A 13607-nucleotide genomic window follows, 5' to 3' on the forward strand; every position below is an offset into this window, starting at 1 on the left:
AACAACTGCACTATTAGGAGTACAATAGATAAGTAAAAAAAAAATTGGTGTTGGTTAGTGCTTGTAAGTAAGCAATTCACTGTAATGTCTACACCTTTTGTATTCGGCGCACGTGACTAAGAAACTTTGATTTTATTCTTGCAACCCCTACAAGAATAGTCCCAGTAAGCAAAATTACTTTGAAAAAAAACCATCTAAAATACGTTGAAGCGAGGTTAAATTTAGGTTCTGAAGGAAAAGTGAAAAGACACAATTCTGGACGTTGAAATGTATTTCATTTTCGGTTCTAAATTAAAGTTGAAAATATGTCATTTATAGACATCTATGTTTGGGTCAAGGCAGGTCCAGACCGGGGCAAAACTAATTGAGTTCTAAACTGACTATCATGATTAGTTTATTATTGGTGTTAGCTGGGGCTGGAGAAAAAGTATGATCCCTATTAGTGAAAATCAGCTACCCAACTTTATTAGGAGGAAATATCCTGAGCCTATTTGCAATCTGTTTAAACACCGGGAAATGAATAAGTATTTTCTTTTTCGCTTGGATCAGCTTGTAAAAAATGTATGGATACAAACTTGAAACCACTGATCGTGACAATTTAGCTCATGAAACTCATGGACAGCAGTTGTGAGTAGCCTGATTGTCCATTTTACTTTGACTTGTCCTGTTTTTAGGATATGGTGTTAACCTGCATGATGTAACAAGTTTCTATCTCATTGCATTGTCATACATTTTATCTCCAGCCTGTAGGCTGCAGAGAAAGCCTCGTGCTCTTCCTACCATTTTCTACCAAGACTGAGCCATTAGTTGTTAAGCAAGCTACTTGCTAACTATATAATTCGTTTTATGTCACAATGCGTTTTGATTTGGCAGCTGGGGGGCAAGGAGAACCCCAGCTCTGCTATAACCATTGACAACTATGTGCTTATTTCAAGGGATTGTTAAAAAAATGTTAACTATTTGGTTTTAATATCATATATTGACTGTAGTCAGAACTATACATTTCTGGTTTATTCCATGCAAAACAATTGCACACACTTAGCTCGTAGTTATACAGACAGTAACTGCGTGATTTTCATGATCAGTAAACATCAATGATCATGTCATTTCAGATACCTGAAGGTACCTATCCATTTGGCATGTAGCTAGCTATGCAAACAACATAATTTTGGAAAGAGCTCGACATTGACAAATCCTTGTCCTGGTAAAGTTTTCAGTCGTACTACCTTCACCCCCACTATAGATAGCTAACAAATCAAAGTATTTGTATATAGTCATCTAGTTTTTCCCCTGAAAGTTTGCTTGTTAACTAAACATATACCATATGGTGATGTCACCATGGAAGGCCAGAGCTTCCTCCCACCAAAACAGGCTGAAATTTCAGGCGGTCTTTTCAAACAGCTCTTAAACTAAAAGGGCATTATTGTCATTTTCACTATTTGACCGTATTATTCCAACCTCAGTGTGGAATGTTTTTGACTGCACTGGGCCTTTGAGACGGGCGGTTAAGAGCATTGGGCCAGTAATCAAAAGATTGCTGGTTTGAATCCCGAGCCGACTGTGGAAAAAACTGCCAATGTGCTCTTGCGCTTGGCACTTAACCCAAATTGCTACTCTAAGTCACACTGGATAAGATCGTTTGCAAAATTACTAAGATGTAAAAGTTGCCCAAAGTGTGACGCTCAATGTCTCAAATGCAACGTCTGTAGAATATCTTGAAGTATATGAATGCACTTCTCTCAGCATTGTCCTCTGCCTTACCCTTGTATTCCGTTGTGTTCCTGCCATGCAGAACAACATCTGCCCTTATGGTCATGCTCTAAGATTTTTAGACACTTTTTATGTAGAGAGATTATGCTCTCACTCTAGAGCTGACCCCATTCAGTCGACTGGTCAATTCTTTTTTTGGGGAGGGGGGGGTTGATCGAGATTTCGTTAGTTGAGCAGTAGCAAATAACCAAAAAACTATAGCCGTCGCTGTCTACGGTTCTGAAACATCAGTGTGCTGTGATTGGCGCCTTGTTCTACACCTTGTTGCTATGTGCATAATAGCAAAATTAACCAGCATGTTGGTGTTGAGAACAATGAGGAAACCCCAACTTAATTAGGTCTATAATCAAAAGCCTAACTGTTAAATGTGCCTGGCTTTATACATCATCCATATGTACTGTATCACGAGAAATAAGACAGATCCTGCTTGTGTTGCCCGTTTCAGTATTTGTTTAATAGCCTACTGATTCCATGAACTCAAAGCCTCATGCAACCACGTCAGATAAACAATTTCCCAAATTCGGCCGCTGTTTTTATATTTGCTATGCTCTAATACATGTTTCATTAGAACAGCCTCTCTGGTATTACAAAAAAAAAAAAAAAATGGATTAGAATTTATTTAGTGTTTACACTGTTCCAAATTGTCAAATTTATATTTATAGTGATGCACTGATATTACATTTTTGGCCGATATCTGATATTTTCCTTGCCCAAAAACGATACCGATATTTACAATTTAAGCGACCTTTTCAGCATTCTAGTACAGTTTAAATAGTTTAAATAGTTAACACACACGGACGCAACGGTCTAAGGCACTGCATCTCAGTGCAAGAGGCGTTACTACAGTCTCTGGTTCCAATCCAGGCACGTTGTCACATTCGGCTGTGATTGGGAGTCCCATAGGGCAGCGCACAATTGGTCCAGCGTTGTTTTTGTCATTTATATATGTCCCCATTACCAGTAAAACATAATCAAAACCTATTTATTTCACTTACTTACTGTGCTGTTTCGTTCAGTCGTTTCATTCTCAACCAGGATTTCATCATACATGTCAAGCAGTGAAGTTTCAGCTCTGTCTGTCCGTGGGTCTCGCTTCCTCAGTGCACACGGTCACTATGTCCATTTCCATCTTGTCCAGCTGTGTATGTAACATTTCACGTAAACCCTGTTTCATGTCTGTATCGAAGTAGCGGTCCTTGTACAGAGCATCGAGCATGGTGGCGACACAGTAAAGAGAGAGTGCCACCCAATTGCTTGTTCACAGCCTGTCGGCAGTTTTGTTGAGCAAGTATTTCAATGCCATGACAGAGGGTATCACGTCTGTTGCAGGCACAGTTGATGAGCTGATTTCTCCAGTCAGTTGTTCGAATGGAGCTAGCTAGTGTGTTCATGTTTCAAACATGTTCCCAAATGCCGTTGAAATGGCAGCAGCGGTATGACAACCAGCACATTAATGAGCATGCAATACTACTTTCCTCAGTACAAAATCCTCGACGACCCACTGCTGTCAGACTCGGCATGTTCATGGGGCTGATATCGCTGGTCCAAATGTCAGTCGTGAAGCTAATCGCAGTGACGCTATTACTGTGTAACTCCGGTAGGGCAACATCTGAATAATAGCGCCTACTTGGTAGTGTGTACCGGTGCTCGACCAGTCGCGAAAGCCAACATCACCCATGACAGAGAACGGTTACTTGTCAAGGGCAATGAATTCCATTATCTTCGCGTTAATGGATTTCGCCTTTGAGTTGTCTCGCTGAAATGTTGTTACTCTTTCAAATGACTACTCGACTTGACTGCTCGAGCCACACAGCAGACATTGTGTGCTAGGTTAGGAATGCTGTGTTGCACGTGTAGCGCAAACCTTTTTGTGGCGTCATTACATTATGTACCTACGTTATATAGGTATCCACGTCAGCTTTGACGTTGGTTTTTCACATCGGTGTTAAACTAGACATCGGGCCAATGTTGGTATTTTTAGCTAATATCGTCCGATTCCGATATGCTCACCGATATATCATGCATCCGTAATAATAATAATAACCTCTTTCTTGATCTCCTTTTTGTTATTATCTTTATAATAAGTAATTTCATTAGCATTAGTAGGTTTAGTATAGCAGCCTTGTATAACCACCAACAAGCTGTAGGTCTAAGAGCGCATCCTGTTAAGTCTTAATACCGTAACTTACTTATGCCTATATGTCAATACTTATATAGGCTACTGTGTCAATCATTAATTTGTTCATGTCATCATACAGCATACGAGTCCTTAATGATGTGAAATGCAATCAAGCGTTTTAAATTAAAATAACAAAGCGACCATACAATAATTAGCTTAAACTAGAACTATACCATTTCATTTCGGTAATTGCATTCACAAATGCATGCGACTGTTTTTAGTCTTTGCTGTAATAAACGATTGACAAAAATAATTGAATTGTTACAACACTCTACGCTTAATTTATTTAGTGTTTACAGTGTTCCAAATGGTTGGAAATGGTATTGTAATCTAGCAGCATCGGTTTGGCACACACAATATGCATGCAGCGCTTGCTCCTTACCGTTTTCTTGATCTCCAGTATTTTCCACAACTTGTCAAATTTATTCCACACATCTGACTTCCCCTTTACCTCCTGAGCAACCAGTGAGTTTCTTTTTCACATTTCACATGTTATTGTTGGAGTTTGTTGTAACCAATTTATTGATGTGATTATGATATGCTATAGGACATGCCCTATTTGTCACGTGCATGCGATGTATACATGTCATGTAAAGAGAGCAAGGATTATTGAGGGAACAGGGAATGTTTTTCCTAAACAAGAGGGATTTCGGTAACAACTTTAGTCGGAAATGGCTGTAATTATATTGCTGCTACAGCAACACGGACAGCGAGATAAACACTGATGTTCTGTGGTCGCTGCAGCTGGGAGGAGACAACGGGTGCTTGTCTTTTTATTTCATTTGTATTTCTTTTTTGCGCAGCAAGTTTGAGCCAGTCGCAATCAAATCAATTGCGGTCGGACTCCCTCTAGTCACTTGTCTTAATTATTTCATCAGAGTTCTTAAATCATTAGACAAGCTCAGTGCATATACTGGGCGGCAGATAGCCAAGTGGTTAGAACGTTGGACCAGTAACCGAAAGGTTGCTAGATCGAATCCCCAAGCTGCCAAGGTAAAAATCTGTCGTTCTGCCCTTGAACAAGGCAGTTTACCCATGGTTCCCCAGTAGGCCGTCATTGTAAATAAGAATTTGTTCTTAACTGACTTGCCTAGTTAAATAAAGGTTAAATAAAAAAAAAAATGTATATATAGTTGATTTTGATTTAAAACCCATAAGTGTCTATATGGAAAAATACATTTAAAAATGTCCACCAATCGATTGGACTAAAGAACAGGTCGACCAAGATCTTTTTTGTTGTTGTCTGGAACAGCCCTGCCTCACTCACACAGGACTGGGTGACCTACTTGTTCAGTCTTATTTAAAAGGGATGTCTGTAACAGTATATGTTCTATAACCAGTGAGTGACCCAACACGACTCTCACAGGTTTTTACTCATGCACATGTTTTAGCACTGGTTCCATTGCTGAGATCCAGGGCAGAAGAATCCTCTCTACTGGCTGTCGGAGTGCCAACCTGCACTCTGTTACATCAAGATCATTTTGTTGCCCTATTTCATTTAGCACCCATTGCTTTAGCTTGCTATATTGTGAATGTTTTAACAGCTGCCCCCACCCCCCTATCCTTCTGTATCAAAAGAAATACACTCCCCTTGCAAGTCCAATGCAGGACCAAGGCCTGATATTTGCAGTTTATCTAACATCCGGCATCTCTTCCTTGGCCGGATCCCAACTCACACTGCTGTAACAACCAGCTTGTGTCCAGATGAGGGACTTCCCTTTTCACTTTCCCAGTGACTTCTCACAGAATGGCATACATTGTATAATATATGTGAATTTGGGCAAACCCTGGTTGTATACTTTTATCTGCTGTACCAGCAGGGAAGGGATGCAGTATTACTGAAATGACACCCTTCTCTCTCCTTCCCTAACACTGTCTGTCGCTCTCTCGCTCTCCAGTGGGCAACAGTGACGTTCCATCTTCCACACCATGTGCTAAAGTTGGTCGCCAGTGCCATCGTGAACGAGCTGAAGAAGATAAACCAGAATGTCGCTGCCTTGTCTGTGGCCTCGTTCATAATGGACAGACTCTCCTACCTCTTACCAAGCGCACGGCCTGAGCTGGGGGTGGGCCCAGGGCGCTCTGTAGATAGGTGAGCAGGACCTTAAACCATGACAGACCTCACGGTGCACCACAGAGGCATGAAAATCACTGAATGAACTTTTATCTCTCCATTACCAATTTGATGTGTTTTGTTCATTGTTTTGCCGTCATTTCTGAATTGATAAGGTATTGACTCTTGCTGTCTGTCTTTCAGATCATTAATGTACAGTGAGGCCAATAGGAGAGAAACGTTCATGTCGTGGCCCCACGCCGGGTACAGGTGGGCACAGCCTGACCCCATGGCCCAAGCAGGATTTTACCACCAGGTAGGCAGTGTAAGGCCACCATCTCCCATCAGCTCTCTATCTCTAATGCTTACATATTCATTGATTTACTATTTCATCCTCCAATTACATCTTTATCATGCATGCACACTAGTTTGCATGCTGTTTGACATACACGTTGCTGTATGGCACACTATTGCTGATGCAGTATAAAATATATTTATTGCTGTACATCAAGTGTAATAGATTAGTTTGTTTTTATTGCGGATCACTGAGCCTCATGGTACTTAACTTGGAGTTTTTCACTGTTTGGAAATGCCTTCTCTCTCTTTGTTCCCTCTGCAGCCTGCCTCCACCGGTGATGACAGGGCCATGTGTTTCACATGCAGTGTCTGCCTAGTGTGTTGGGAGCCCACAGATGAACCGTGGTGAGTGACACATACTGTGCATTTGGAAAGTATTCAGACCCTTTGACTTTTTCCACATTTTGTTACGTTACAGCCTTATTCTAAAATGGATTAAAAAAAAAACGATCCTCATCAATCTACACCCAATACCCCATAATGACAAACCTAAAATAGTTTTTTTGTTGTTGCAAATGTATATAAAAAAAAAAAAAACGATCACCTTTTAAGTAAGTATTCAGACCCTTTACTGAGTACTTTGTTGATGCACCTTTGTCAGCCATTACAGCCTCGTGTCTTCCTGGGTATGACCATACAAGCTTGGCACACTTGTATTTGGGGAGTTTCTCCCATTCTTCTCTGCAGATCCTTGCAAGCTCTGTCAGGTTGGATGTGGGGAGCATCGCTGCACAGCCATTTTCAGGTCTCTCCAGAGATGTTCGATCAGGTTGAAGTCCGGGCTCTGGCTGGACCACTCAAGGACATTCAGAGACTTGTCCCAAAGCCACTCCTGTGTTGTCTTGGCTGTGTGCTTACGATCGTTGTCCTGTTGGAAGGTGAACCTTCTCCCCAGTCTGAGGTCCTGAGCGCTCTGGAGCAGGTTTTCATCAAGGATCCCTCTGTACTTTGCTTCGTTCATCTTTCCCTCGATCCTCCCAGTCCCTGCCGCTGAAAAACATCCCCACAGCATGATGCTGCCACCACTAAGTTTAACTGTAGGGATGGTGCCAGGTTTCCTCCAGATGTGACGCTTTGCATTTAGACCAAAGAGTTCAATCTTGGTTTCATCATACCAGAGAATCTTTTTTCTCATGGTCAGAGAGTCTTTAGGTGCTTTTTGGCAAACTCCAAGCGGGAGTTGCTGTCATGTGTCTTTTACTGAGAAGTGACTTCCGTCTGGCCACTCTACAATAGAGGCCTGATTGGAGTGCTGCAGAGATGGTTGTCCTTCTGGAAGGTTCTCCCATCTCCACAGAGTAACTCTGGAGCTCTGTCAGAGTGACCGTCGGGTTCTTGGTCACCTCCCTGACCAAGGCCCTTCTCCCCCGATTGCTCAGTTTGGCTGGGCGGCCAGCTTTAGGAAGATTCTTGGGGATTCCAAACTTCTTCCATTTAAGAATGATGGAGGCCAATGTTCTTGGGGACCTTCAATGCTGCAGAATGTTTTTGGTATCCTTCCCCAGATCTGTGCCTCGACACAATCCTGTCTCTACGGACAATTCCTTCGACCTCATGGCTTGGTTTATGCTCTGACATGCACTGTCAACTGTGGGACCTTATATAGACAGGTGTGTGCCTTTCCAAATCATGTCCAATCCATTGAATTTACCACAGGTGGACTCCAATAAAGTTGTAGAAACATCTCAAGGATGATCAATGAAAACAGGATGCACCTGAGCTCAATTTCGAGTCTCGTAGCAAAGGGTCTGAATACTTATGTAAATATGATATTTCTGTTTTTTATATTTAATACATTTGCGAACATTTCTAAACCTGTTTTCGCTTTGTCATTATTTAAATACATTTTAGAATAAGGCTGTGACTTAACAAAATGTGGAAAAAGTGAAGGAGTCTGAATATATTTCAGAATGTACTGTACACACACACACACACCACACAACCTTCAGATCGCACATTTACTTACCTCTCATCATAATGATCACGCCCCGGCCTTCCTGTCAGGTCCGAGCACGAGCGACATTCCCCCAACTGTCCATTTGTGAAGGGTGAGCACACCCAGAACGTGCCCCTGTCCGTCACGCTGGCCACCAGCCCCGCACAGTTCCCCACACCTGATGGCTCAGATAAGATCGCCTGCTACGGCTTCGGCAGCTGCCCACACTTCCTGGCAGCCGCCACCAAGCGTGGCAAGATCTGCATCTGGGACTTGTCCAAGCTCATGAAGGTAAGGCTGTGCAGCGCGGCTAGGCGCGAAACGTGAAGTACAGTTTTGTTGATGTCTGCCTCCATGTTTTGTCCTGGATGTCTGGGCCCATTCGTCAGACTTAATTGACATGCATACAATTTATGGCATGAATACATTAATCTATGTGCGTAAGGATATTACTAATGTTTGTAAATGTGATTTGTTGATTCATGATGTTTTGTGCTCCCCTCAGGTGCACTTGAAATTTGAAATCAACCCCTACGACCCAGCAATCCTGCGGCAGCTGATTCTGTCTGGGAGCGAGCTGGCCCTGGGGACCCAGGAGTCCAGGAGGCCCACCTTAGCCTGGCTAGAGGACTCCTCCAGCTGCTCAGACATACCAAAACTAGAGGGGGACAGGTACTACTGGACACACCTATTCTATGTCAGTCAATGAAAGTTTCAATGGTGTTAAGTGCGTGTAAAAGAGGAAATGTGTGTTTCTTTTTGTTTTTGTCTCTGCCAGTGACGATCAGTTGGAGGACTCCGACAGTGAAGAGCATTCCAGATCAGAGTCGGTGACCGGTATGAAGCCTCTTCAAATCTTGTTACTCTTTTGCTCCGTAGACTTTCTAGGTATCCGTATGTTGAGCTATCGCATTTTATTTTTGTCCCCCCTCCTGTTCCCAGGCCACCCGTCCCAGAGGGAGAGCATGGAGGTGAGCCTGGGCGTGACAGCGCTCAGCGTCCTGCAGCAGCCAGAGAAGCTCCAGTGGGAGGTGGTGGCCAGCGTGTTGGAGGACACCGTCAAGGACCTGGAGGAGCTGGGGGCTAACCCTTCCCTGGCCCAGGCCAAGGCCGACAAGGCCAAGGAGAAGCCCGCGGAGCACCACAACATTCCCTTCCCCTGCCTTCTGGCTGGAGGCCTGCTCAGCTACCGCTCTGCCGCCGGCTCCCCGCTTGCCGCCCCACCCCCTTCCTCCGCCCGCCGCACCATGGACGGCCCCCTCAGGACTCAGGGCCCCGAGCTCCCCCATGCCGTGCCTGACCAGGGCCCTGTGGAGATGGAGACCTGCAATCCCCCTCCTATGGAGCTGGGTTCTCCAAACCCAGCCGCTCCTGCCGTGCGCAGGACTATGCCCGTGCTCTTGCTCTACAGCATCAAGGAGTCGGAGGAGAAGTCGTCGGGCAAGGTGTTTGCCCAGATGAACAATCTGATGAGCAAGGGGCTGCACGAGGAGGGCTTCTCCGTTCCGCAGATCATCGAGATGGAGTTCGACACTCACGAGCAGCTGCTGCTCCAGGACCCGCCCATCACCTACATCCAGCAGTTTGCAGACGCTGCCGCAAACCTAGCCGCCCTGGACGGGGACAAGTGGAGCTCGCTGGCGCCGCGGCCCGGAGCCCTGGTGCAGTGTCTGCGGCTGCCCAAGCAGCTGGAGGAGGAGAACCTCTACGTGGACTCCATCACGCCCTGTTCAGACGGCGTGCACTTGCTGGTGGGGCTACAGCCCTGCTCCGTGGAGTCTCTCAGCGCCATCAACCAGGTGGAGGCCCTCAACAACCTTAACCGCCTCCACTCAGCCCTCTGCAGCCGCCGTAAGGGAGAGCTCCAGCCCCTGCCCACACTGGCCAATGGCCACGAGGCCCTTCCCTCCGCCTCTCCCCCTCAGACCCCACTCATCCTGCCCCCCCCTGACCAGCGACAACAGCCGTCCAGGCCCCTGGGAGGCTGTGGCGGTGGGGGCTATCTGGCCCTCTACAAGCTCAACTACTCCACCCGCATTGTCACTCTGGAGGAGGAGCCTGTCAAGGTGCAGCACATCAGAGACCCCCGGGACGCCGTCACCTCCCTCATCCTGCTCCCGCCAGACGTACTGGATGGGAGGGAGGACGACAGCGAGGAGGCCCAGGAGGAGACGCATCGGCGTGGGCTTAAAAACGGCTCTGGCTGCGGCCATGGGTGTGGGCCAGGGACTGGTACTAGCAGCACAGCTGCTCCCAGTAGCACAAAGGTGAAGCAGGTGGACGTGGTCGGACTGGGCCACCTGGTGGTCACCACTCAGGCAGGGTACATCATGATCCTGGACCTGTCCACTTTGGAGGTCCTGGCCAAAGTGGAGCCGCCCAAGAAAGACGGGATAGTGGATGAGATTGACCCTTTCGTCGCAGTCACCTACTGCTCTGGGACTGACCGCCTTTGCGCTTGCACTAAAGGTGAGGACGGCTCCACAATCTTGGCTAGAAATATCTCTTCTTAGATTGCCCAGGTTGTAATGGTGCAGATCATGTTTTACAGTTTTTAATAGTTGTAATATATCTCATAAGTTGGATAGGTGTTTAGTATGTATGATACAACAATGAAAAGGACTGCAGGAAAGTAACCTGCAACGCTGTCTGTGTGTGGCTCACATTGAGCGAGTCCTGGAGAGTGGTATTTTGGGTCTAGAGATGGGGGATGGGCTACTACTGAAGTTTAGATTACATTTTTCCCCCTGAGTCAGATTTGTCTTTGAACATTTGTATTGTGGTCTGACCCACCCGCTGTTTTACAGACTGTGCTGCAGGCTGGCTTTCAACGAAAGCATAAAAGAAACAAGTTGTCATATGATAAAAAAAAAAAATGTTTATTTTATAGAAGGCATGAGTGATTTTTAAGGGGAACAAAGAGGCAGTTGTCGGTGGCCACTTTCTCAGCCTACTGCTTAGACATGTAACTTTTGGATCTATTTCATATTTAGAATGTTTTCATTCTTACTACTGTCATCTAACCCCCCCCCCCCCCAGGTGGTGAACTTCACTTCCTTCAAATTGGAGGTGTGTGTGACGATATAGATGACGCTGACATTTTTGTCGATGGCCCAGTTTCGAAAGGGTCTGAACAGCTGTTGGAGGGGACCAAGCCCTCGTCCAACCCCTCAAGCCCAGGGATCACAGGTAGGAGATGCAGACCCCGTTACGCTTCACATCTCTGCTCATTCAATAACGGTCTGCATCCCTGTTTTTGCCTCATTTCACCTTTGTTGGTTATTTAACAGGTGGTGAGAAAACTAGGTAGTCATCGCTTATTGGAACCTTATTTCCATTGAAATCATATGCTGATAGACAACATGATACTGTCCAGACAGTAAAAGCCACAATACATTTTTCACTTTCATAAGTTCTTCATATCCTGTGACTTTTTTTTTTTTTAATTTATTTTTTTACTCTGCCAACCTCCTCTCCCTGTAAGGAGTTGACCTCCTGGTGGACCAAGCGTTGGCCGTGGAGAGCCTGACGTCGCTGGTGGAGCTGACACGCTTCGAGACGCTGACGCCGCGCTTCTCAGCCACGGTGCCGCCCTGCTGGGTGGAGGTGCAGCAGGAGCAGCAGCAGCGCCGCCACCCCCAGCATCTGCACCAGCAGCACCATGGAGATGCCGCCCAGCACACACGCACCTGGAAGCTGCAGAGCGACAGGTACGGACGTGTGGGCGTGACAGGGTGGGTATGGGTGTGGGTAGAATACTTATGGGGTTAGTCACTGAGGCATTTCTCGTAAGTCTGTCCGCGAACGCCACACGCATTAATACGCAAACACGCCATTTCATAATGGCTGTACATTTTGTATGTTCTCACACACTAGAAATTCCTCATTGAGGACTACATCTACATGTGGATTTTAACGTTGAACTTCTATGTTGACATAATCTCACAAGCTCCTATTGAAAACAAAAGTAGCCTAGGATATGTTGACTTTTTTTTAAGACTAGGAAGAAGAATCTTATTTGTGTAGATGAATAACGTGGCCATGTTTTCTTTGTGGGTTGTAGCTCCAGCTGGGACGAGCATGTGTTTGAACTGGTCCTTCCCAAGGCCTGCATGGTGGGCCACGTGGACTTCAAGTTCGTCATGAATGCCAACATCACTAACATTCCTCACATCCAGATCACCCTGCTGAAGAACAAGGCCCCAGGTCTGGGCAAGGTCAATGGTGAGGACACTCACCACTATCTCTGTTGCCTTGGCTAATTTTGAAAAGACAGTATCTGGAACATATACTATGAACAGGAGGACTGGTTACCGTAGAGAACTAGCCTTTTGCAGGGAAATATTGACCATATCATTTATGATCATGCATGACATCACATTTTAGTCTTAATTGTAGATGTCCGTGTCTGCCTCTACTGCCTACCGTCTCTCAATTCGTCAAAAGAAATATGTAATTTTCTCTCCAGAGACGGCAGTTGACAGACAGATCTCCTTCCCCCTGTCCCATGTCCTCCATGCCAACGGGGAGAGGAACGGACAGTCGCTTATGCACGACTTCACAGACGACATCCAGTTCATGGACATCGAAGAGACACCAGGTAGGGAGCTGCAGGGACAGGCAGCCAGCGTCGATAGACACTGACTTTTTAAAAACATTTCTCAGCCAGTGTTTGACACTTGATTATTGTGGTTTGCGTCGCCAGATTGTAGATGATTAGCGTTACTGGTGATTTTGAGTGTAAAGCAGCAATCCGAGGGGTTCCTCAGCCAAGCGGAGGTTTCATCACATTGCTCTTCCTCCTCCAGGCTCCAGGCTGTGCACCTTCCTAGAGGACCATAAGGAGGATATCCTGTGTGGTCCCGTGTGGTTGGCCAGTGGTCTGGACCTCTCAGGCCACGCTGGGATGCTTAGCCTCACCAGCCCCAAGCTGGTCAAAGGTAACAGTATCTGCAACATTGAAGAAATCATACAGACTTGAAATCATTGGCCACTTTAATAAATGGATCACTAGTCACTTTAATAATGCCACTTTTAAATAATGTTTACATATCTAACGTCACTCATCTCATATGTATATACTGTATTTTATACTATCTATTGCATCTTGCCTATGCCGCTTTGTCATTGCTCATCCATATATTTATATATACATTTTCTTATTCCATTCCTTTACTTAGATTTGTGTGTATTAGGTAGTTGTTGCGGAATTGTTAGATATTGCTGCACTGTCGGAACTAGAAGCTACATTCGCAATAACAAGATTTGATTTGATGGCCATTTGTGTCCTCAGAACGTTTTGCTGTGAATCC

The 13607-nt window shown here is 45.4% G+C and overlaps 1 protein-coding gene across 16 annotated transcripts in view; it reads left to right on the plus strand.

Moving 5' to 3' along the window:
- LOC106606575 (dual E2 ubiquitin-conjugating enzyme/E3 ubiquitin-protein ligase BIRC6) overlaps nt 1-13607 on the plus strand; it is a 151353-nt gene that overhangs the window by 30173 nt on the left and 107573 nt on the right. For 14 of the 16 annotated variants that reach the window (XM_082975553.1, XM_082975571.1, XM_082975584.1 and 11 more), the window contains exons 4-15: nt 5848-6041; nt 6207-6327; nt 6622-6704; nt 8364-8586; nt 8801-8967; nt 9074-9132; nt 9238-10764; nt 11335-11484; nt 11780-12005; nt 12359-12519; nt 12764-12895; nt 13104-13235. In XM_082975553.1, coding sequence (XP_082831679.1) covers nt 5848-6041; nt 6207-6327; nt 6622-6704; nt 8364-8586; nt 8801-8967; nt 9074-9132; nt 9238-10764; nt 11335-11484; nt 11780-12005; nt 12359-12519; nt 12764-12895; nt 13104-13235 — 3175 coding nt within the window. The remainder of the gene's footprint in view (nt 1-5847; nt 6042-6206; nt 6328-6621; nt 6705-8363; nt 8587-8800; nt 8968-9073; nt 9133-9237; nt 10765-11334; nt 11485-11779; nt 12006-12358; nt 12520-12763; nt 12896-13103; nt 13236-13607) is intronic. The other 2 variants (XM_082975562.1, XM_014202984.3) reach the window with 1 other exon arrangement.

This window comes from Salmo salar, chromosome 01 (assembly GCF_965601325.2).
Source record: "Salmo salar chromosome 01, fSalSal1, whole genome shotgun sequence".
Lineage (NCBI taxonomy): Eukaryota > Metazoa > Chordata > Actinopteri > Salmoniformes > Salmonidae > Salmo > Salmo salar.